Source organism: Mustela lutreola, chromosome 8, assembly GCF_030435805.1.
Source record: "Mustela lutreola isolate mMusLut2 chromosome 8, mMusLut2.pri, whole genome shotgun sequence".
Classification (NCBI taxonomy): Eukaryota; Metazoa; Chordata; class Mammalia; order Carnivora; family Mustelidae; genus Mustela; species Mustela lutreola.
In genome coordinates, this window is record NC_081297.1 from 74,257,190 (window position 1) to 74,282,506 (window position 25,317).

The following is a 25,317-nucleotide window of genomic DNA, read 5'->3' on the forward strand; positions in this document are numbered from 1 at the left end:
CTATAATCTATATTTTAACACAAGAGTAAAGAATATACATTCTTTTTGATTCTCAACCTAGTAAAATAGATAATTCCGTCACTTCTAGAAGGTAAGCCCTGAAAATTTACCGTCAACTGTGTGGGAGTACTTAATTTGCAGTGATAAACTCAAAGCTCAGCGTGACTTGAATATTCCGTATTATTAAATAGCTGATGATACAGATCTGTTTTTCATTCCCCTGCTTTTTGCTTGATACATCTAGAGTAGCTGTATTTCTCCTTATGCATCTATATTGCATAGTTACCATTTTTGTAGAAACCTGCTACTCTTTGGCCTTAGTATTGGTGATTATGTCAGTTCTGTGGCAATTTCATCTTAAAACAAATTTTTTTGAAATGATCTTGTACATTAGGACCAGCTTGTTGGTGGATTAATAAAGTCTCTAAAAATCCACTGCTCATTTTTTGATCATTAAAAACATGTATTTATTATAAATGAAATCAATTTTGTGAAGCAATATAAAAAAGATTGTAAGGGGCACCTGGGTGGCTCAGTGGATTAAAGCCTCTGCCTTCGGCTGGGGTCATGATCCCAGGGTCCTGAGATCGAGCCCCACATTGGGCTCTCTGCTCAGCAGGGAGCCTGCTTCCTCCTCTCTGCCTGCCTCTCTGCCTACTTGTGATCTCTGTCTATCAAATAAATAAATAAAATCTTAAAAAAAAAAAAAGACGGTAAAATTAGTATGTTTAAAGAAAGGAAGACTACAGATCAATATCTACAATGTTATCTGCCACCATATACAAAAACCATTAAGACAATTTGGAAGAACAGTAAAATATAGGAATTTGTCCTATCACATATTAACATTATTTCTTTATTGCTCTTTTTTTTAATTGTGTTATATTACTCACCATACATCATTAGTTTTGATGTAGTGTTCCAAGATTCATTGTTTACATATAATGTCCAATGTTCCATGTAATACATGCCCTCCTTAATACCTCCACCAGGCTCACCCATCCCCCCAACCCCCTCCCCTCTAAAACCCTTAGTTTGTTTCTCAGAGTCCACAGTCTCTCATGGTTCATCTCCCCCTCCAACTTCCCCCAATTCAATTTTCCTTTCCTTCTCCTGATGTCCTCCATGTTATTCCTTATGTTTCACAAGTAAGTGAAACTCTGTGATACTTGACTTTCTCTGCTTGACTTATTTCACTCAGCATCATCTTCTCCAGTTTTATCCATGTTGATGCAAAAGTTGGGTATTCATCGTTTCTGATGGCTGAGTAGTATTCCATTGTATATATGGATCACATTTTCTTTATCCATTTGTCTGCTGAAGGGCATCTTGGCTCTTTCCACAGTTTGACTATTGTGGCCATTGCTGCTATGAACATAGGGATACATATGGCCCTTCTTTTCACTGCATCTGTGTCTTTGGGGTAAATACCCAGTAGTACAATTGCAGGTCATAGGGTAGATGTATTTTTTTATTTCCTGAGGAATCTCCACACTGTTTTCCAAAGTGGCTGCACCAACTTGCATTCCCACCAACAGTGTAAGAGGGTTCCCCTTTCTCCACATCCTTTCTAACATTTTTGTTCCTTGCCTTGTTAATTTTTGCCATTCTGACTGGTATAAGGTGGTATCCCAATGTGGTTTTGATTTGAATTTCCCTGATGACTAATGATGATGAACATTTCTTCATGTGTCTGTTAAGCATTTGTATATCTTCATTGGAGAAGTGTGTTCATGTCTTCTCATTTTTTGAATCGATTATCTGGTTTTTGGGTGTTGAGTTTGAGAAGTTCTTTATAAATCGTGGATATCGGCCTTCTCTCGGTAGTGTAATTTGTTAGTATCTTCTCCCATTCTGTGGGTCGCCTCTTTGTTTTGTTGACTCCTTTGTTGTGCATAAGCTTTTTATCTTGACAAAATCCCAAAAGTTCATTTTCGCTTTTGTTTCCCTTTCCTTTGGAGACTTGTCTTGAAAGAAGTTGCTGTGGCTGAGGTCGAAGAGATTACTACTTATGTTCTTCTCTAGGATTTTGATGGATTCCTGTCTCACATTGAGGTCTTTCATCCATTTTGAGTTTATCTTTGTGTGTGGTGTAAGAGAATGGTCGAGTTTCATTCTTCTGTACTTAGCTGTCCAGTTTTCCCAGCACCATTTATTGAAGAGGCTGTCTTTTTTCCACTGGATGTTTTTTCTTGCTTTGTCGAAGATTATTTGACCGTAGAGTTGAGGGTCCATATCTGGGCTCTCTGCTCCATTCCACTGGTCTATGTGTCTCTTTTTGTGCCAGTACCATGCCATCTTGATGATCACAGCTTTGTAATAAAGCTTGAAATCAGGCAATGTGATGCCCCAGCTTTGCTTTTTCTTTTTCAACATTTCCGTGGCAATTCAGGGTCTTTCCTGGTTCCAGACAAATTTTAGGATTGTTTGTTCCAGCACTTTGAAAAATGCTGATGATATTTTGATCGGAATGGTATTGAAAGTATAGATTGCTCTGGGCAGCACAGACATTTTAACAGTGTTTATCCTTCTGATCCATTAATATGGAATATTTTTCCATCTTTTTGTGTCTTCCTTAGTTCCTTTCATGAGTGTTTTGTAGTTCCTTGCATATAGATCCTTCACCTCTTTGGACTCTAAACAAAAGTAGGAGGTGGTGGGAAATATACCTGACAAGCCTGTTGGGAACTTAAATTATAAGAAGTCATATGTACCAGAAATAAAGATTTTGAACTCCCACATGAAAAAAAAAAAAAAAAAAAAAAAAAAAAACTACATGCAGGGCACTTGGGAGACACAGCCAGCTTAGCGTCTGACTTTTGGTTTCAACTCAGGTCGTGATCTCATGGGTCATGGAATTGAGCCCCATGTTGGGCTCCAGGCTCAGCATGGAGTCTGCTAGAGACTCTCTCCCCATCTGCCCCTCCCACTTGCTCTCTCTAAAATAAATAAATAAAAATCTTTTTGTAAAAAAAGAAAAATACGTAAAGCTACATTAGTAAGAATGTTATTATCAAACTTGTATTTTACAAAGATTTTCCTGGCAACAAAGTAGAAATGGCAAAAGAACAAATCTTTGAGAGTCTAAATTAAGATCTAAAATGGAGGGATGAGAGATGTCAGGTCTTGGTGACTGGAATGTTACTTGTTAAATAGTGAAATTGCCCAGTTTTTATGACTTGCATTCCCAACTAGAAATTTGTAACTTGAAAGCAGAAATTGTTTCTTCTCTTTTTTCTCTCACACTTTGCTTCCTTTCTTAAAAATAATCTTGCACTGGGGCTCTGGGGTGGCTCAGTCAGTTAACCATCTGCCTTCAGCTCAGGTCATATTCCCAGGGTCCTGGGATCAAGCCCCATGTCAAGCCGGGAGCCTGGTTCTCCCTCTCCTCCCCAGCTTGTGCTCTCTGTTGCTATCTCTCTTTCTCTCTTAAATAAATAAATTAAATATATTTTTTAAAAAGACCATGCAACTGTTTACTGATCTGAATAGTGAGACCTGATGTGTGCATGACTGTAGTGTTTTCCTTTGAAACTACACTAAGTACATAAACTGATCTGGAAATACAGTAAGAGATTTTTCTGTCAATCTTATGCCTATCTCAGCAAATTGAAGGTTCTGAAACGAATTCTTTGTAGTACCCTACAACTGTTCTTCAAGCCTGGATATATACTGATAACATCCTTCCTTTTCATTTGATTAGATGCCTGCCTTTGGCTTTCAGCACTCATCTGTTTTGTTCTGATAAACTCAGTTTGAACTGAGTTATCGAGGAAGTTATGGAAAGACACAGGTATCTAAAGATTTTAAACTGCAAGAGTAAAGTAAAATCATATATGCTAATAATAAAAAGAGAAGAAAAAAATACTCCTCTGAGAGACCGTTTTCTCCCAAAAATCAACAGAGCCTTGAAATCTATCCGGGAAGACAAAAAGAAGGGAATGGCGATATAATTCCAAAAGGAGTTTAAAATCTACAAGATCTTTGAAGATTAAAGTCTTAAAAGACAGAAAGCAACAAATTGAATGTATATGAGAAAAAGCTAAGAAATTTACCCATAAATGAAACTCAAATAAACATGACTCTGAAACTCCAAGAGAGACAAACTTAGTAATTATCCTGTCAGAGAGAAATTGGAGCAACAGAAATTGAAGCACTAAAAAAAGAAGCTCAACTGCTCGTTTACCCTGTAAGGAAGAGTCACAAAGGAACAATTTGCCACCTCAATCAGAGAAGTGCTGAGGTAAGACAGATAGTCACGAACACCTCAAAAAAACAGAATCGCAAAGAAAAATAACCTTGACAAGCTAGAGCCCTCACCATCATCATCATTACCAAGTTCAAACCTCACATGTAAGTGCCGTGCCCAGCCATTCTTAGGTAGGTGAGATTAACGGAGTGAGGCATCAACTCTGAGACTGTTTAGGTCACCCTTTGTAACGTTTGAGGAGCTTGGAAAGAATCAGCTTGCTTCCTAAATGCCCTACTCAGCATTAGACATTAATTGAGGAGCCGGGGGAAATCAACATTACCAATTTGCAGTCATATGCACACACGCACATTCTTCCCCACACTTTGCTTTCATTTGGCCTATATTACTGAACACTAACCAGTTACCAGTTATTAAGCCAGCTCTTAAGGATACAAAGCCCCTTGTCAGGAGTTGGCAATATCTTAGGTTGGCTTTCATTTACACTTTGAATTCATACTCAGGTTTCACGTGTTTAAGAGATGTTGGTGCTTGAGCAGAAGCTGATATTTCAGAATATATTTAGAAGTGAGTAAAAATTTACATTTAAGCACTGAAAAAATACTCTTGTAACATTGGGAATTGTATTTGGCTATATATAAAAACAGAAGAACCCAAAATAACTGGCTTAAACAAGAGAGAAGTTTCTTTCACTCTTGTGTAAAATATATTCAAATGTAGGGAGTTTGGAGAAAATGTGCTAGATCTAGTATCATCAGGGATCCAGATTCCTGTCTTTTCGCTTTACCTATAAAAGTATTCTTCACAAGTTCACAAGGATGGTTTAGGATGGCTGCAGGAGCTCCACCATCATGTCTGAAGTAGGCCAGAAGGAGAAAATGTAGATGGAATAATGCTTTCCAGCTGAATCAGCTCCCTTTGAAATCTTCATGAAAGTCCTACATAGTATTTCTCACAGGCCAGAATTAGTCCCTGGCCATCTCTATTTGTAATGGAGGCTGGGAAATGTATTCTTTTATTCAATAGTTGGAAGAGGAAGGGAGACCACAGTGTTCCCAGTTAAGAATCAGATTCTTGGGGCACCTGGGTGGCTCAGTTGTTAAGTGTCTGCCTTCGGCTCAGGTCCTGATTCCAGTGTCCCGGGATCGAGCCCCACACTGGGCTCCCTGCTCAGCAGGAAGCCTGTTTCTCCCTCTGCCACTGCCCCTGCTTGTGTTCCTACTCTTATTTCTCTCTCACTTTGAAATAAATAGATCAAATCTTTTTTAAAAATCAGATTCTCTTACAAAGGAGGAAACAAAGAGTGGATATAGGGATAGACTACTAGCAGTTTTTGATATAGCAGTAGAGAGAGACATCATATGTATGAGTAGTTCTGTTTGACAGCATAAAGGGTGAGTTAATTAACCAAATAGGACTCCATCCATTTTCGTGGTTTAGTTCTCTTTATAATGATTAGAAATCTTAAGGTCAACTTTGCAAGTGTCAAGAAATATGGCCCTCTTCAGTAATTTAACTCCACCTTTGCAAGAGAGAAAGTAAATTAAAATCTCTCATTTGTTTTATTTCTTTGGCCTCATAAGCCAGTGAAATAGCCAGTGAAATGTTTGTTCAAAATGAGTGATTAGAGGGGCGCCTGGGTGGCTCAGTGGGTTAAAGCCTCTGCCACAGCTCAGGTCATGATCCCAGGGTCTTGGGATCGAGTTCCGCATCGGGCTCTCTGCTCAGCAGGGAGCCTGTTTCCTCCTCTCTCTCTCTCTCTGCCTGCCTCTCTGCCTACTTGTGATCTCTGTCAAATAAATAAAATATTGAAAAAATATCCAAAAGCAATAGTCATGGCAGCTACTGTTTACTATGTAGTTGTCATTGTGCTGACCACTGTGCTAAGAGCTTTACATGGAATCTCTTTTCTATCTTTTGCAAAATGGAGGCAGATGCTATTATTATTTGTCATTTCTCAATGACACTGAGGCTTAAAGAATTTAGTGAATGTTAGAAGATCATATGGCTTAATGTCTACTAGAACTGGGCTTTAAGAACACAGCTTTTCACCATTACTTTCTTTAATCTGAAATTTACCAATTAAGCAGTGGAATGTTTCTGCCCAGAAACATTCTAGAAAGTTCACTTTGGAAAGTGAATAATTTTTTAAGGTCAAAACAATTTACCACCTTGGACTCCCTTAGAGCAGAAGAATAATCTGAACTACCAAGTTTTAAATATCTCCGAACCAACTTAAATTGTAGTTTTTATTTTGTCTGTTTGGGTGTTTCATTGTTTTTAAGCTCCTTTTATACAAATAGATGAATATGGAAAAAGTAATTGAGAAGGAAATATAGATGAGATACACTTACAAAGAAATACCCTTTAGCAAATTGACTGTATCTGTACACTCAGATAAGAAAATGAAGACCCTGAAAGCTGTTCTTTTCCTTGTTTCTTCATCTAGTTATGGAGATGAATTACACAAGAGAACCTGAATATTTTTCTTAATAAGAATCATTGTGTGCTGATATTAGTATTTTTACCCCTTACCCCCAACATCACTTTACTGACAACTGTGGGTTACATCACACTTCCATTCTTTATAATTTTGTGAAATTCTGTCAGTGTGACAGGCTCTACCCTAAATGGAGTTGCAGACATCAGAACACATGATGATATCCAGGGAGATGACTTCGGGCTATCTCATTTCTTCTCTGTCACACAGCACAGCTTTCAACTCAGACATCATTCTAGGGCTCCGGAAGCTGATTGTTTGCAAAACTCATATTGTCCTTGACATTCAAACATATCATTTCCTATAAAATAAAAAGGTGCTCCCAAACAACCATGGAAGAACTGATAAGCAAATCCGTATAAGCCAAAATATATTTATCCTTTTGATTTTGTTGTCCCTGTATGGTACTGACAGTATGATAAGCATAGTGCCAGGTGTTGCAATAGTTGATGAAAAATATAAAACAAACTTAGTTACCATGTTTGTATCTTGGTGTAAAAAGAAGATAAGTCAGGCAGTATTTAAACGTTGAACCATCAATTATCAAAGCAAACAAATGAACAAAAATGTGTCCCCAAAAGAGATAAAGTTTTAAAAAGTGTTTCCACAGATAGATTAAAAAACAACAACAACAAAAAACTAAGTGCTCAGTATAAAACAACCTATTTTTCTGTGTTTGTAAAAAAAAATTAAAGTCAGTTTTATCATGCATTCACAAAGAATGCAGATACTATATACTGCAATTTCATTTTGTGATACTTAATAAAAGTTCATTCAGAATAAAAATTGATTTCCTTTTCTAAACATGTAATCTAGAAATGATTTGTAGCTATTTGTCAGGTATGTTGGTTTAATTTTTCTTTTTGATTTTAAAAGTCCTGAATTTTTTAAATTGTATATGAAAAACCATGGGGCGCCTGGGTGGCTCAGTGGGTTAAGCCTCTGCCTTCGGCTCAGGTCATGATCTCAGGGTCCTGAGATCAAGCCCCACATTGGGCTCTGTGCTTGGCAGGGAGCCTGTTTCCCTCTCTCTCTCGGCCTGCCTCTCTGCTTACTTGTGATCTCTCTCTCTGGCAATTATATAAATAAAATCTTTTAAAAAAAAGAAAAAGAAAAAGAAAAACCAGCATTGTTGGAAGTCAGTCCAAGATGGTAGGATAGGAAGACCTTGAACTCCCCTCCTCTATGGACACACCAAATCTACAACTACATGTAGAACAATTCCTTCTGAAGAACTCAGGGCTGATTGAACAGCTTCTGCACAAAAAATGGTAGAGGGACCATATAAGAAATTAAGGAGAGATGAAGACACAGTAACAACAGGAACTCTACGCCAACACTACAAACTGTAACAGGGAGGACTATTACTAAATGGCCCATGTGCACACTTAACCTGCCTTGGAGCACAGCAAAAAACAAATATGAAAAATAATGGTTTAAAGGTTCTTAGACTATAAGTGAAGAAAATCTATGTAGTAACCATAAGGCATTCACCACATGGATGGGGAAGTGCTGGAACTTTCTCCTGGGTTGCAGGTGCTGGTGAGAGCTGTTTTTTATATTTCCCTTCCACCTTGAAGAGTTTGCAGGAAAAGGGTCCAGAGCCCCATACCAGCTCATAATCCCGCCAAGGCAGTCATTTTATGGTATACTTTGGCATGCCCCCTGGTCTTCACTTGATCCAGCCATCCCACCAAGGTGGCCCCAGATGGCATACTTCAGGACCCACCCTACCTACTGCAGTCCCAGCTATCCCATCAAGGCATCTCTGGTGCAGTGTATTCCAGGATACCCTACCCCCCTCTGGTTCCCCTTGTCATCAAGGCATTCCCAACATGACATCTCCCAGGATACCCAGCTCTTGCTCATTTGAGCTCCAGTCAGCCTGCCAAAGCTGCCAGACTACATATAGTCTACACAGAGGACACTACTACACCAGACATTTTCCAAGACTGGAAGAGGAACTGTTCTCCCTCATAGAAACATAGAAAGTCAAAGAAAATGAGGAAACAGGAATGTGTTCAAACAAAAGAACAAGGTAAAACCCCAGGGGAGGGGAAAAACTGTAATGAAATGGAAATAAGTAATATACCTGACAAAGAGTTCAAAGTACTAGTCACAAAGATGCTTACCAAACGTTGAAAAAGCAAAGTGACAATTTCAATAAAGTATTAGAAAATATAAGAACCAATCAAAGCTGAAGAATAAAATAAATGAAAAATACACTAGAGGGAATCAATAGCAGTTAAGATGATATAGAAGAATGGATCAGGGATCTGGAAGACAGAACAATGGAAATTACCCATTCAAAACACCACACACACACACACAAAAAAAAAATTTAAAAAGTAGGATAGATTAAAGGACTTCTGGGACAACATCAAGCACAGTAGCATTCATATTATAGGAGTCCCTGAAGGAGAAGAGAAAGGGGCAGAAAATTTATATGAAGAAATAATGGCTGAACCTAAACTGAGAAGGAAACAGACATCCAGGTTCAGGAATTCCAGAGAGTCCCAAATAAGGTGAACCCAAAGAGATTCACACCAAAAACATTATAATTAAAATGGCAAAAGTTAGAGAATATTAATGGGTGAAAAAGAAAAATAGTCACATACAGGGAAAATGCTATATGCTATCAGCTGAGATTTCAGCAGGAACTTTGTAGGCCAGAGTAAGTAGCAGGATATATTTAAAGTACTGAAAGGAAAAAACTCAAAACCAAGAATATTCTACCAACAAGGTTATCATTCAGAATTGAAGAAGAGAATTTTTCAGACAAGTAAAATCTAAAGGAGTTTATCACCACTAAACCAGCCTTCCAGGAAATGTTAAAGCATTTTCTTTAAGAGGAAGAGAAAAGGACATAACTAGAAATAAGAAAATGTATGAAAGAGGAGTCTCACTGATAAAGGCCAATATATAGTGAAAGCAGTGGATTAGTCACTTAAAAAGCTAGAATTAAGATTAAAAGACAAAAATAATAAAATCAGCTGTAACTCCAATAAATAATTGATACACAAAATAAAAGATCTAAAATATGACATCAAAAACATAAAATGTGGTGGGGGAGGGTAGAAGTGTAGTGCTTTTATTTTACTTTTTAAAGTAGACTCCGCACCCATTGTGGGTCTTGAACTTACGACCCTGAGATCGAGTTAGTGCTTTTAGAGCGCATTTGAAGTTGCACAACTATCCGCTTAAAATAGATTGGTGTGTGTGTGTGTGTGTGTGTGTGTATTAATCTCATGGTAACAACAAAGATAAACCTACACTAGATATACAAAAAGTGAAGAGAGAAGAGTCCAAACATAACAATTAAAAACAACAACAACAACAAAACCCACAGAGATAGAGAGCAAGGAACAAGGAAAGGAACAAAGAAGAATAACAAAAAACAACCAGAAAACAACAAAATGGCAGTAAGTACATACCTGTCAACAATTTATTTTAAATGTAAATTGGACTAAATGCTCCAGTCAGAAGACATAGAGTGGCTGAATGGATTTAAAAAACAAAACAAAAGAAAGAACAACCCCAAAACAACATACATTTATATGTCGCCTGTGAGAGACTCAGTTCAGATCTTAAGACACAGACTGAAAGTGAAGGGCTGAAAAAAGAATATCCCATGCATGTGGAAATGGAAAGAAACTGAAGTATCAATACTCGTATTAAACAAAACAGACTTTAAAACAAGGACTATAAGAAAAATGAAGGGCAGTACATAGTAATAAAAGGATTAATCTAAGAAGATACAATATTTGTCATTATGCACCTAACATAGGAGCACCTAAATAGATAACATAAATAATTAGCAGATATAAAAGGAGAAATTGATAATAATACACTAATATTAGGGGGCTTTAATATCCCACTTACATCAATGGATAGATTATCCAGACAGAAAATTAATAAGGAAACACTGACTTTAAACAACAGGTTATACCAGACTGACTTAATAGATAGATAGAGAACATTTCATCTAAAATCTACAGAATATACACTCTTTTCTTTTTAAAATTAATTTTATTTTTTTTAATTCCAGTATTGTTAATATACAGTGTTATATTAGTTTCAAGTGTACAGTGTAGTGATACAACAATTCTATACATTATTCAGTGCTCATCACAGTAAATGTACTCTTAATCCCCATCACCTTTTTCAATCCCCCCACCCTGCCTCCCCTATGATAACCATGAGTTCTCTGTAGTTAAGAGTTTGTTTCTTGGTTTCTCTTTCTCTCTCTTGTTTTCTTCTGCTCGTTTGCTTTGTTTCTTAAATTCCACATATGAGGAAATCATATGGTATTTGTCTTTCTCTGAGTGACTTATTTCACATAGCATAATACCCTCTGGCTCCATCCACATTGTTTCAAATGGCAAGATTTTGTTCTTTTTGATAGCTGAGTAATATTACATTATATATACTGTGTGTGTCACACACATATACCACATCTTCTTTATGCATTCCTCTGTCAGTGGACATTTGTCTCCGTAGTTTAACTATTGTTGATAATGCTGCTATAAACATCACGGTGCATGTCCCCCTTAGAATCTGTATTTTTGTATCCAGTGCAATTGCTGGATTGTGGGATAGTCCTATGTTTAACTTTCTGAGGAACCTCCATACTGTGTTCCACTGTGGCTGCACAAGTTTGCATTCTCACCAACAATTCAAGAGGATTCCCCTTTCTCCACATCCTCACCAACATCTGTCATTTCCTGTGTTGTTAATTTTAGCCATTCTGACAGGTGTGAGGTGGTATCTATGGTGGTTTTAATTTGTATTTCTCTGATGATGAGTGATGTTGAGCATCATTTCATGTGTCTGTTAGCTATCTGGATGTATTCTTCAGAAAAGTGTCTGTTCATGTGTTTTGCCCATTTCTTAATTGGATTATTAGTTTTTTGGGTGTTGAGTTTGATAAAGTCTTTATAGATTTTAGAAACTAACCCTTTATCAGATATGTTATTAGCAAATAGCTTCTCCCATTCCAGTGGTTGCCTTTTAGTTTTGTTGATTGCTTCCTTTGCTGTGCAGAATATTTTTATCTTAACAAAGTCCCAGCAGTTCATTTTTACTTTTTTTCCCTTGCCTCTGGAGACTTATCTGTTAAGAAGTTGGTAAGGCCAGTGTTGGAGAGGTTGCTACCTGTGTTCTTTTCTAGGATTTTGATGGTTTACTGTCTCACATTTAGGTACCTCATCCATTTTGGAATTTATTTTTGTATGCAGTGTAAGAAAGTGGTCCAGTTTTGTTCTTTTGCATGTTGCTGTCCAGTTTTCCCAACACTATTATTGAAGAGACTGTCTTTTTTACACTGGATATTCTTTCCTACATCATCACAAATTAGTTGACCATACACTTGAGGGTCCATTTCTGGGTTTTTTATTCTATTCCATTGATCTCTGTGTCTGTTTTTGTGCCAGTACCATACTGTCTTGGTGATGACAGCTGTGTAATAGAGCTTGACGTCTGGAATAGTGATGCTTCCAGCTTTCCTTTACCTTTCTAAGATTGCTTTGGCTATTTGGGGTCTTTTGTGGTTCCATACAAATTTAAGGATTTTTTGTTCTAGGTATGTGAAAAATGCTGGTAGTATTTTGATAGGGCTTTCTTTGAATATGTAGATTGCTTTGAGTAGCAGGATACAAATCAGTGTAGAAAAATCTGTTGCATTTCTATACACCTGTAATGAAGCAGCAGAAAGACAAATCAAAGAATGTTATGTCTTCTGAAAGGGATAACCTGACTTGCTTTTAAACTTTTATTTTCTAATTTCAAAAAGTTTCAGAAGAGGCAATATTTATGATTATGGTTTCTGTGAATGGAAAGATATTTATGAGGTGCTCACTATTAAGAATTTACCATTATATTTAAAAATAGCACAATGCTAATCAAAGAAAGTATCCCTCAGTGTAATGTTCTTATAGTTGTCACTGTGATCCAATTGTGACATTCATGAGGATCTCTCTACCCACGCTATGCCTTGAAATATCAGCAAGTTCTCAATAAATAAAAGAGGTAGTGCTAGGAGCACTATGCAGAAATCAGCAGCTCCTATCACTTAGGTGTGCCTAGGGAAATGCATAACAGGAGTGTATGTTATAGAACTTTTTAGGGACACATCAGTATTTATACAAATACAGCCACAAAGACATAAAATAGGCTCATATAAAAGTGTTTTCAAATGGCAAAGATGTTAAAGTAACAGATAAAACTGTGTACTTACTCTCAATTTATTACCTGAAAAAATTGCATATAAATGGATATGTTTGTTTATGTAATATACACATTTATTTACCTAAATACACACATGAACATATACAAACATATGCACATACGTTCCATTTTGTATTTGCAGAGTTCAAGTTGAGATTTGTCTCTCAACTTCATGTAGTTATAATAGGAAACTATTAACCAAAGGTTCATGTAGTATAATAGGAAATACTTAGCCCTGTTGGAAGAGACAGGCTTGACAGAGCTCTCTTTACCTCCCCTTTAGAGAGTTTATTGTGAAATTTTCTGAGATAGAATGGGAGAACTAGTCCAAGAATTCATAACAAATTAGACAGTTACAAGAAATTAGAACCTAAAGTGCCAGTAAATGTTAAAAAGCAACAGAAGGAATGGAAGGAAAGAGACCTGCTCTGAGAAATAGGTTAAATTCACCCCCCCTTAATAGTATACCAAAGACCAAGAGCTCATGATTGGTTTTAGTCTGCCAGCCTTACTGCTGTGAATCTTTTGCATCCAATTCAGGAATCCATTGTATTCTTAGCCTCACTTTCTAAGGGGAAGAGATGAGAAATTGGACTACATTCCAGGTATCTGGAGATAAAATTATGGTCCATAATCCATTTGTGTATGGATTTGATCAAAGAGCCATGAATTAATTGTAAGGAAAAGTTCACAGCTTGTTTCAAACCTTGATCCTGTGATCTCATGGACCAACATAGAGGGAGCAAGTTGTAACCTGTGTAACAGAACTGCAGAGAGAACTAGTAAATCTGTTGTCAGTGTAAGTGACATTCATTCTTCACTTTACTTACTCAGCAGATATCTCTTGAATACTTGTCTGTCAGGGAAAATGTTAATCACGAGGAATAAAAGATGTGCAAGACAAATTTCTCTCCCTTGAGAAGGTCACAGTGCAGGAAGAGAGGGAGAACATATCATAGACTTATCATAGACTTTTGTGAGCCTCTGACAGCATAGTGACATACCTAATTTTGCTAGGGTCCAGAATTTTTACAGAGGAGGTGATGCCAAATGTGAGTCTTGAAGGAAAAGTGTGGGAAAATAAAGGTGGAAAGTAATAGTCCAGACAGAGAAAACAATAGGGAAAAGCCTAAGAACATGTCCTCCCCCCGACTCCTGCAGTTCATACGGATGGGCTAGAGCCCAAAGCACCTGGGGAGAAAGAGCAAGAAAAGATTGCCACAATAAGAGGGGTGGATTGTGCCATAGTAAGGAATTTGATCTTCATCACACAGACAGCGGGACACTACTGCAGGGTGTAAATAGGAGAGAGATCTGATCAGGTGAGATTTAAGGCAGTAGAGATGATGGAGGGGACCTTGTCTGGGGGCAGGAGGACATGTTAGAAGACAGTTGGAAGCACGGGGATGAGAGGTGGTAAGGAAGGGGCACAGAGGAACTACACACACTTTGGGGACAGACTTGAGGGACTTATGGCTATTTAAGTGTGGGCGTTCTGGATCACACTTGGGGTTTTAAGTTGTGAAACACAAAAGAAAAGTAGGTTTGACAGGAAACCCAATGACTGAGGTCTATGGGTGTTGAGTTTGAGGTACTTATGAAACATCCAGAAAATTGGGCAGTTGGAAGTACAGGCCTGGCACTTAGGGAAGGGAAGCAAACTGGAGAAACAGGTCATGGCATGTTGGTGATAGTAAAGGTCACATAAGGGTGATGCTTGCCAGCAAAATATACAGAGTGAAGGAGCACTGCCAAGAACAGAAGCAAAGCAGAAATGCTCAAGAGGAGAAGGAGAAGACTAGGAAGCAGCAGTCTGAGGAAAGGAAGAAACCTAAAGGGAGTAGTGTTAAGGGGTAGGGAAGTGCCAGGAACAAGGGAAACATTGTAGGAAAGTGTATGACAGACAATACATTGAGATTAGAAAAGTGCCCAGAGTTAACAATGAGACCACCCCTGGCAACTGCAGAGCAGCTTCCCTGGAGTGGTGAGGCACGACTCACTTCATGAAGTCAGTGCCAGTAGCTCTCCAGATTTTTAAAATAATTTCCAAGCAATTACTTAAACTGTCCCAGAATTTTGTTTTTTTAAATTCTCACAAGTTCCAGGCACCTGGGTGGCTCAGTCATTAAGCGTTTGCCATGGGCTCAGGTCATGATCCTGGGGTCCTGGGATAGAGCCCCTGGGATAGAGCCCCACATTGGGCTCCCTGCTCCTCAGGAAGACTGTTTCTGCCTCTCCCACTCCCCCTGCTTGTGTTCCCATTCTCGCTGTGGCTTTCTGTGTCAAATAAATAAGTAAAATCTTTTTTTAAAAAATTCTCGCAAGTTCCCTACTTACACAGTCCAGATAAGGGAGAGGGGTTACCTGACATCTACACGCTGGCCAAGAAAGAAGGCAGGTGTCCCTGAGTTCTGTTTGTAGTACTCACTGAGAGACCCAGTCCTGCAGAGGGCTACACAAGGCCGGCTGTTGTCCTCACAAACCACCCACTCCCAGCCCCCGAGGGATGGGCTCTGGCTGATTTGGTTCCAAGTCACCTGCTGAAAGCAGCAGGACAGTTAGTGAGGAGGGGGTGGGGGGGGAAGTTTAGAGTAGCTATCACAGGACATGGAGTGACATTATTGCACAAAGTGGGGTGCGAAATTCATGCGTGAGGAACGAGCGTGTGAACACGGTTCCTCGCAGAGGATGGAAGTGGGCCTGAGCCGGCAGCTCACCCTCCCGGCCGCCTTTGCCACCGCGGATTGTCTGCCAGCTGCCTGCCAGAGAGAGGCATTTTCAGACCAGACACTGTTCCTAATGCTCCATCTCATTGGGTTTAATGACACATACTTAAAAACAAATGGACCATTTTCTAGAGGGCTGAGTTTACACTCCACTTCACAGAACAGAAACTAAAAATGTTCTAAATTAACCCAAATCAATTTTTTAAAGATTTGCTGAGGAGAGAGAAGAGGGCACCTTCGGTTAAGTCTCTGGCACCATGTGAAACATGTAAACAATTGATTAAATGAAAATAGACTGTCCCTTCTCCCCCTTAGACACAAAGCTGCCTCTTATTCTGCTCTTTTTTACTTTAATTGGAAACATTTTCAAGTTTCAGGACCAGTTTTCTAAGTACGTGAACACTCTTTTTCTCCCTTTCTAGAAAGGTCAGAGATTGGAAACTTAAATCTTCCTTCCCTTCAACTAGCAAGAAATGAACCGTTTGGTTCTAATTGTAATGATTACTTAGGCTTTATATTTTCCCCTCTGTTAGTGTCTAGTATGCTCTGCATTCACTTTCCCTAGCAATTTCTAGAAGAGCAACATCATCCCCAAGTGAAAATATCCACAGTCATAAACAATAGCATGAATTCTAGGTACACATATTTACCACAAATTCTCTCTAAATATCATAATGTCCTGTTGCTAAGAGATTTCACAGGATGAGATTTAAAAGAGGGCCCTCTCTTACTGTGGCTTTCTTTTCTTCAGGCTTCAAGGAACGTAGCCCTTCTAGCTGGTGTTTCTGAAAGTGAGCTATCAAAATTATTAACCAGTTTCATTTGGGTTGTAGACTGAGTGTGTGCAAATTGTCCATGGTAGCCTCTCACAATTTAAAAACTGAGCTCAGATTAAGGAACCCTCTGGCAATCAGATTGACCTTTCTGTTGCATTCAAAAAATGACTCAGATATTCACTTCAACCCACATACCCACCAAAATTACTTTCTGTAAATGGGCAGAACAGGCTAATGAACCTACAGTAATACCTTGGTTTATGGAGCTGCCATGCTTTGATTCATTCCATAAACATATTTTAAGGAACCAGCCTGTAATGGGGTGCCACAGATAACAGTTAATAAACATGGTCTTCTTCCTTGGGATAGGCCTCCCAGGCAGTTTTGCAAACCAGTCAATAAAGAACACTAGAGTTACGTACACACACAGGAGGAGGGCTATCTCCATCAACTGTACTACATACTGATTTGTCTGAAATTTAAAATATTTTTTATCAATAGGGAGGTATCCTCATTTTGTTTCATTCAGCAATCCTTTTGTAAAGACCGTTTTAATCCATTTCTTTTATAAATTTAGTTTCTTAAAGTAGAACACACTTATAATTTCTGCCCTTGAAATCAGCATGCAAGAGTAAATATTTGTGAGATGTCACAGCATTGTAATATGTTTTAAACTGTTGAAGCTTGTGAGAATTAAGAGTTAGCATATATGTATTTCTTTTTCTTTCTTCCTTTTTTTTCCCCCCTTCATGTAGAACCTTGCACCTGGGTAGTTGCTTAGAGATCATGTGCTCTTGAAATAGAAAACTTGAAGGTCCAGAATTTAGAACTCACCCCAGGTCACAGTGTGAGAGAAGATAAATGGGGCCTAATTTGGCAATTTGCTTTCACACAAAAATGTTTTCATCTGTGCTTAGAATATCCTTATGAGCATTGATCTAGTGCCACTATATTTAAGTTCTCAACCTTTATATGTATAAAACGTGACATAAATTCATCAGGTCATGTTCAAGAAAGTCTTAACAGTAAATCATGAATAAAGAATAGCCATTTCTAGATGTTACTCATTTTCATGCCATTTGTTAGAGCCACAGCTATGATACATGCTCTCTGTAAAAGGTCAATTAGCAGATTCCCCAGGATATTTAAAGTTTTGTGTTACCTTCTAAATGTCAAGTTGAAGTTAGAAATATTGTTACATTTGGGAGAATTTTGCCATAAGATAGTCTATATGATGGAAAGAATTTCAGTCCAAGTATGTGGTAGGAGGGGGTGCCTGGGTGGCTCAGTGTAGGTTAGGCCTCTGCCTTCAGCTTGGGTCATGATCTCAGGGTCCTGGGATTGAGACCCGCATTGAGCTCTCTGCTCAGCGAAGCACCTGCTTCCCTCTCTCTCTCTGCCTGCCTCTCTGCCTACTTGTAATCTCTGTCTATCAAATAAATAAATAAAAATCTTTTTAAAAATGTGGTAGGAAATTTTATCTAGCTTCTGGAAGCCTGAGTGACTGTTAGTCCAAATGACTCTCTGTGGTGGCAAAGAAATGGAATACTGTTTTCTACTTGGCCTCTTTTTACTGAGTGACCCACATGAACCAGTATGGAGGACAAGTATGGAGTAGCAGGAGGACAGCTTATCAAGTTTTTTCAATAAGGGAAAGGCTTGAGCCTACACATTTTCTATGGTATATTCTAGGAGAGGTTGGAAAGTGTAGAAGAAATAATCAATGGGACAAGGTGTTGGTGCAGGTAAAGACCAGAGGGGTTGAGATTAAAAGCCCTGGTAGAGGGAAGACCTTTTGCAAAGCTTGGAAGAAAAGAGCTGATGATAGACCTGGCTACTGAGATCTTTGTTCGTGTCTGAGTTTAAAGCTGAGAATGTTCCTACCCAGTCCCTTTAGTTTTCACCACAAGCAAGGCAATGCCATCTTCCATGTGCAGGTGGGGGAGATAGGATTGGGTTAGAGAAAAGTTGTGGGTGTTTGGGATATCAGGTGTGGGTTGGGTAAAGGCACTGACCAGGGACAGGTAAACGTGCCCTGATTAGCAGTGAGAATCCAGCTGCGGTTGAATACTGTGAATGTGTACTTTTATCAGTATGCCTGGTTGTGTTAATTCTCCACCAGTACAGAGCAACCTAGATACAGAAAGAAAAGAAGAAAGATGGTTGGAAAGTGTTGAAAATAAAAGTTTGTAGGTGACCTATAGAAGTACCAAAATACAAAGATTTGGAGGGTCTTATGAGAGTTGTTAAGGAGATTTCCCCATGAAAATTTGACAGAGAAGGATGAAACACCATGGAGTGCCTGAAAGATCAAGAAGAAAGGATGTGAAAGATCTCTGAGGTAGAAAAGCAGTTGTCCTAGTGAGTAAGGAACTGAGCTGGAAGGGAAGGAATGAGAAATTTGCATATGGGATCAGAGTATGTGTTCTAGATCAGGGATCAACAAACCTCCTGTAAAGAATTAGATAGTAAGTATTTGTGGCTTTGCAGGACATATGGATCCTGTTAAAACTTCTTGGCTCTGTTGTTGAAGCTTGAGAGCCATCTTGGTAAGTAAACAAATGGGCATGGCTGTGTTCCAGTAAAACTTTATTTGCAAAAGCAGATGGTGGTTGGATTTGTCTCAAGGGCTATAGTTTGCTGACCCCTGTCCTAGATTATGACAATTTCCAGGATGTGACAAAGTTAAGTGGAACTGCACAGATTATTAGAAAACAGGGGGCTAGGGTGCTTAGCTAGTGTATTAGTGTAACTATAAGGTCAACTAATCTTTGACAAAGGGGGAAAGAATATCCAATGGAAAAAAGATAAGTCTCTTCAACAAATGGTGTTGGGAAAACTGGACAGCAGCATGCAGAAGAATGAAACTGAACCACTTTCTTACACCACACACAAAAATAAATTCAAAATGGATGAAAGTCCTAAATGTGAGACAGTGAAGCCATCAGAATCCTAGAGGAAAACAGAGGCAATAACTTCTTTAACCTCAGCCATAGCATCTTCTTACTAGACACATTACCACAGGCAAGCGAAACAAAAGCAAAACTGAGCTCTTGGGACTAAATCAAGATAAAAAGCTTCTGCTCAAAGAAGAAAACAATCAAATAAAACTAAAAGGCAGCCTATGGAATGGAAGAACATATTTGCAAACAACATATCAGATAAAGGATTAGTTTCCAAAATCTATAAAGAACTTATCAAACTCAAGCCCAAAAAACAAATAAATCAATTAAGAAATGGGCAAAACACATGAATAGACACTTTTCCAAAGAAGACATCCAGATGGCTAACAGACACGTGAAATGATGCTCAACATCACTCATCATCAGGGAAATATAAATCAAAACCATGATGAGGGACCAGCTTCCACCTGTCAGAATGGCTAAAATTAACAATACAGGAAACAGATATTGGTGAGGATTAGGAGAAAGGGGAACCCTCTTACACTGTTGGTAAGAATGCAGATTTGTATAGCCACTGTGGAAAACAGTATGGAGGTTCCCCAAAAAGTTAAAAATAGGGACGCCTGGGTGGCTCAGTTGGTTAAGCGGCTGCCTTCGGCTCAGGTCATGATCCCAGCGTCCTGGGATCGAGTCCCACATCGGGCTCCTTGCTCAGCAGGGAGCCTGCTTCTCCCTCTGCCTCTGCCTGCCATTCTGTCTGCCTGTGCTCACTCTCTCCCCCTCTCTCTCTCTGATAAATTAAAAAAAAAAAAAAAAAAGTTAAAAATAGGACTACCTTTTGATCCAGTAATTTCACTACTAGGAATTTACCAAAAGAATACAAAAATATGGATTCAAAGGAGTACATGCACCACAATGTTTCATTATCAACAATAGCCAAACTGTGGAAGGAGCCCTAATGTGCATCTACTGATGAATGGATAAACATGTGGAGATGTTGTGTTTGTGTGTGTGTGTATTTGTAAATATACACACACACACACACATACATATATGTATATATACACAGATATATACATATATGTATATACATATACATACATACACATACGTACATATATATTAATGGAATATTACTCAGCCATCAGGAAGAATGAAATCTTACCATTCACAATGATGTGGATGGAACTAGAATGTATTATGCTAAGTGAAATAAATCAGAGAAAGACAAATAACCATATGATCTCACTCATGTGGAACTTAAGAAATAAAATAGAGGGGGTGCAGTATGTTAAGCATCCAATTCTTGGTTTCGGCTCAGGTCATGATCTCATGGGTCCTGGGATCGAGCCTTGCTCCATGATCAGTGCGATGTCTTCTTGAGATTCTCTTTCTCCCTCTGCCCTTCCTGTTTGTGCTAAGTAAGTAAGTAAATAAATTATATTTTTAAAGAAAGAAATAAAATTGATGAACATATCGGGGGGGAGGAGGGAAACAAACCATGAGAGACTATTACAAATAGGGAACAAACTAAGGGTTGATGGAGGGAGGTGGGTGAAGTATATAGGCTAGGTGAGTGATGGGTATTAAGGAGGCACTTGTGATAAGCATTCGGTGTTGTACGTAGAGATGAATTACTGAATTCTACTCCTGAAAACAATATTGCATAGTATGTAAACTAAAATTTAAATTTAAAAAAAAGAAGAAAGAGAATCTAAAACACCCCCCCAAATTAGTGTAGTGACTACAAACCATCCAGATCTAACAGACATTTCAAGAATACTCCACTACCAATAGAATATACACTCCTTCAGTGTGCAAGGAGCATCCTCCAGGATAGATAATATGCCAGGTCACAGGAAAAGCCTCAATAAATTTTAAATGGTCTGAAATTATACTAAGAATGTGTTTTCCACTAACAATGGAGTGAAATAGGAAATCGCTAACAGAAAAAATTTTGAGAAACTCATGAATATATGAAAATTAAATAACACTTCTCAATCCAGGGGGGTCAAAGGAGTCACAAGGAAAATTAGAAAATCCTTTGAGATGAATGAAAATGAAGTCCAAACCTTCCAAATATGGTATGGAAGTATAGCAGTGTTCAGAGGGAAATTCATAGCTATAACTTCCTACAGCAAAAAGGCAGAAAGATATCAAATCAAAAAGCTAATCTTCCACCTTAACACAGTAGACATGTAAGAGAAAGAAGGAGCAGTAATCAAAAGGGTCTGAAATGGGCTAAGGAGATGGAATGGGATGAAAGCCCAGATAGAGAACAACAACAATTTCTCGTAACTGGCGCAGAGGAAAGTGTGATTGTTTCTGTGTTTGCAATAAGAGTATAAGAAGAGTATATATACCACTTCCGTCTGTTTTCTATGTGAAGGTGGACTTGAGGTGAAGCTGGATATGAAGTGACTAAAAGGACAAGGCATTGGAGATTTGAAGAACAGTCCCTGTATAATGTGGTTGGAAAAGTCCATGTATGGAGTTGACTAGAGAAAATTATTAGTAATGTCAGCCCATTGAGAATCCTTTGGAGGCTGGTAGGAGGGTATTAGAGAGAACTACTGATCTGCCCTGTTGTGTGATTCCCTCAGCTGCATTTGGGTCTGTGGGGGAGGCATAGAAAAGGCAAGTGTTTACACTCACATATGGCTAGGATTTTTGCAAATCGGGTGAGATGAAAGATAAATGGGCAAGGAAATTTAGGTTGTTGAAATGCTAGTCCGTGGTCCATAAACTAGATAAGGATGGAACTAAACAAAGTAAAAAGCTAATGAATAGGGAGCAAGTAGAGGAGTCAAGGAACCAGAGTCACCAGGAGATCTAACAGATAGCTCCATGAGGGCGGGGAGTTTGTCCTGTTGACTGAAGTGGCCCAACCCCAGAATAGTGCCTAGCACACAGTAAGTGGAAAATACTTGAACTGAATGAATCACCAGGAACGATCTAGAGGTGGGATCATTTATAATCAAGCCGAAGAACACGGAAGGATGTGGTCAGAGTGAAATGAATGAATGAGTGATGGAGGAGGGAACCATTATCACCATTATCAAAGACACCTCATGATGTTTGATGTGCACATGTGGTAGGTTCTTGGTAACTGTTGGCCTTCATCATTGCCTTTTCTTGGCCTGTTATAGGAATTACTTATTTTTAAAGAAATAGAGTCATTTCTCTACAGTTGGATGAGTTGACCTTTTCCAAATAAGTATCTTTTAAAGCCACCGGAAACATCAGGACTGTTAGATTCTGTCTCACGTGGGTGGAAGAAACCAACAGAGTACTTGTAGGAATTCCCTTCCCTTCCAAGTTAGCCCTGTCTAGTTGTGAAAGCCAGAAGCCCTCAGTACTTCCAACGCTTCCTGTCCTGTTATTTTGCTTATCAAGGGTGTGGACCTTTTTATGTTTACAATGCTGTATCACCTCTCTGAAGTATGTGGACCTTTCAGTAGGAGGTCGAAGGCCTCTCTTTTGCCTTCAGTATAGGCATACCTCATTTCGCTGTGATTCGCTTTACTGCATTTCACAGAATATTGTGTTTTTTTACGAATTGGAGTTTTGCAGCAGCGGCACATCAAGCAAGGCTGTCAGCACTATTTTTCCAGTAGCATTTGCTCACTTTGTATCTTTCATGTTTTAGTAAATCTCACAAGATTTCAAACTTTTCATTACTGTTTGTTAGGGTGATCTGTGATCAGTGATTATGACTTGGTGAGCGTCCAGGTGATGGTAGCATTTTTTAGCAATCAAGTATTTTTAAATTAAGATATGTACATTGGTTTTTTTTTTTTTTTAATATAATGCTGTTGCACCCGCAGTAGACTACAATATAGTGTAAACATGACTTTTATATGCATCAGGAAACCAAAAAAGTCATTTATTGTGATACTTGCTTCATTGCAGCGGTCTGGAACTGAATACGCAGTATCTCCAAGCTATGCCTCAAGGGGTCTGAAGTCTCATTTAAAATTAAGGATGGCTGTTTGCAGAGAGAAAGTTTACAGAAGGAGGCTGAAATGATCGTCTTGTGTTTGAACAATGCCAGTGTTTTCCCATTTAGCTAAATTAATCAAAGATGTATTCTGCTTTTGAGGATTCACCTCTTTTTTGGATGCCTGGCCGTAGTACTTACCCTGTTTCTCGCCCACGCCCCGTTGTGTAATTACTTGTACACAGTCAATAATAGGTCAGTGCTGACTGATCCTTACTTTTTGAATACACAGTCCTCTGAAGTGCCCTGCCCTCTACCTCTTTGCCTGGTAAATTTCTTTTATGATTTGTGTCAAATATCTCCTCCCAAACCATCCCCAGCTCTTATAGGCAAATGAACAGGCCTCTGTCCTTAGAGTGGTTCACACTAATTTCTATTACATTGCCATTATTTATTTGTATATCTGTTTCTGTCCTTGCCTTTTATCTACCCAAGAGCAGGGAATTTTTCTGTTCATCTTAGTGTCTGCAGTGCCCTGTGTGTGTCCCTGCCGTGTTTGAGGTACTCCAGAATTGTCTGGCAAATGAGTTTGACAGCAAGAAAACACATTTACAAGTACTTTGTAGACTTTAGTTGGAAAACCCTGCCCTCTAAAGGATTTCGCCTCTTTAGCGTTTTCAGCAGTTAGAACACTGCTGTTATCTGAGCAACGATTAATTGATTATGACTCTATGATCCAGCCAGTAGATATAATTAACTTAGAGAAAAGTTAGCCTTTTTTCCTATGCCAACTTATTTAAACTAAACATAGCATATAGTTGATACTCAGTGTAGATTTAATAATACAGATGTCCTACCAAGATGTTAATAGTGACCATTATTGGAGTGGTGGTATTTTTGTTTTTAACTTTTTTATTCAGGTGTAATATTTTTCTTTGAAATTTTCTATTTCAGAATATGTATTGTATATTTTCCAGTTTTAAAAGCTACGGTGCATGATGAAGACAGTTAAGAAAAATAAATGCTATGATACAGTTTGGAACCACTCTGCTGGGTCACAGTAGGCCAGTCCATGCTTTGATAACAAAGCTCAGTGGCTTAGAAAAGCAAATGTTGATTTGCTGAGGGGCGGCTTGGGGTCTTTTACACCCAGTGTCTTAGATCCAAGCCTCCCTCCATCTCAGAGCAGTTTCTGCTGTTGCTGTAGCCAGGGGAGGGACGGGTAGGGGAGACTTGCCAGCTCCCAGCAGGCTCAGCATAGCCTTTGCTATGGCTAATATGAGTGCCATGACCCCAAGCTCCCTGCAAAGCACTGTGGAAAATGTGGAATACCAGTTGTCTCTAACATGATGTAACTCTTCTTATTTTACAGTTACTGTAACGAATGTATGTTGGATCCAGATTGTGGTTTCTGCTACAAGATGAACAAATCAACTGTCATTGACTCCTCCTGTGTTCCAGTTAATAAGGCATCTACAAATGAGGCAGCCTGGGGCAGGTATGTCACCTCTTATACACCATAAGAACACAAAATAGAATTTCAGAACGAGATCTTGTTTTATTATTGATTATATTCCCTATGCTATACCTTTCATCTGTGTGATTTTATAACTGGAGTTTATACCTTTTAATCCTATTCACATATTTCCTTCAGCCATCGGCCAACCTCCCCTCAGGCAACCACCAGTTTGTTCTCTGTATTTAAGAATCGGTTTTTTGTTAGTTTGTTCATTTGTTGGTTTTTAGATTCTGCATTTGTGAAATCATATGGTATTTGTCTTTCTCTGACTGAGATCACTTAGTGTAATACCGATGTGGTCCATCCATGTTGTCACAAATGGCAAGATCTCATTTTTTTATGTCTGAGGAGTATATCATTGTCGCGTGTATGCCCTGTCTTCATCCAATCAACTATTTTGGACACTGAGGCTGCTTCCATATCTTGACTATTGTAAATAATGCTGCTATAAACATATGGGTGCATATATCTATCTTTTCAAATTAGTGTTTTTGTTTTCTTTGGGTGCTTATCTTGTA

The 25,317-nt window shown here is 38.6% G+C and overlaps 1 protein-coding gene across 1 annotated transcript in view; it reads left to right on the forward strand.

Moving 5' to 3' along the window:
* Positions 1-25,317, forward strand: part of SLC2A13 (solute carrier family 2 member 13) — a 374,984-nt gene that overhangs the window by 272,903 nt on the left and 76,764 nt on the right. The window contains exon 7 of the mRNA XM_059185645.1: positions 24,653-24,778. Coding sequence (XP_059041628.1) covers positions 24,653-24,778 — 126 coding nt within the window. The remainder of the gene's footprint in view (positions 1-24,652; positions 24,779-25,317) is intronic.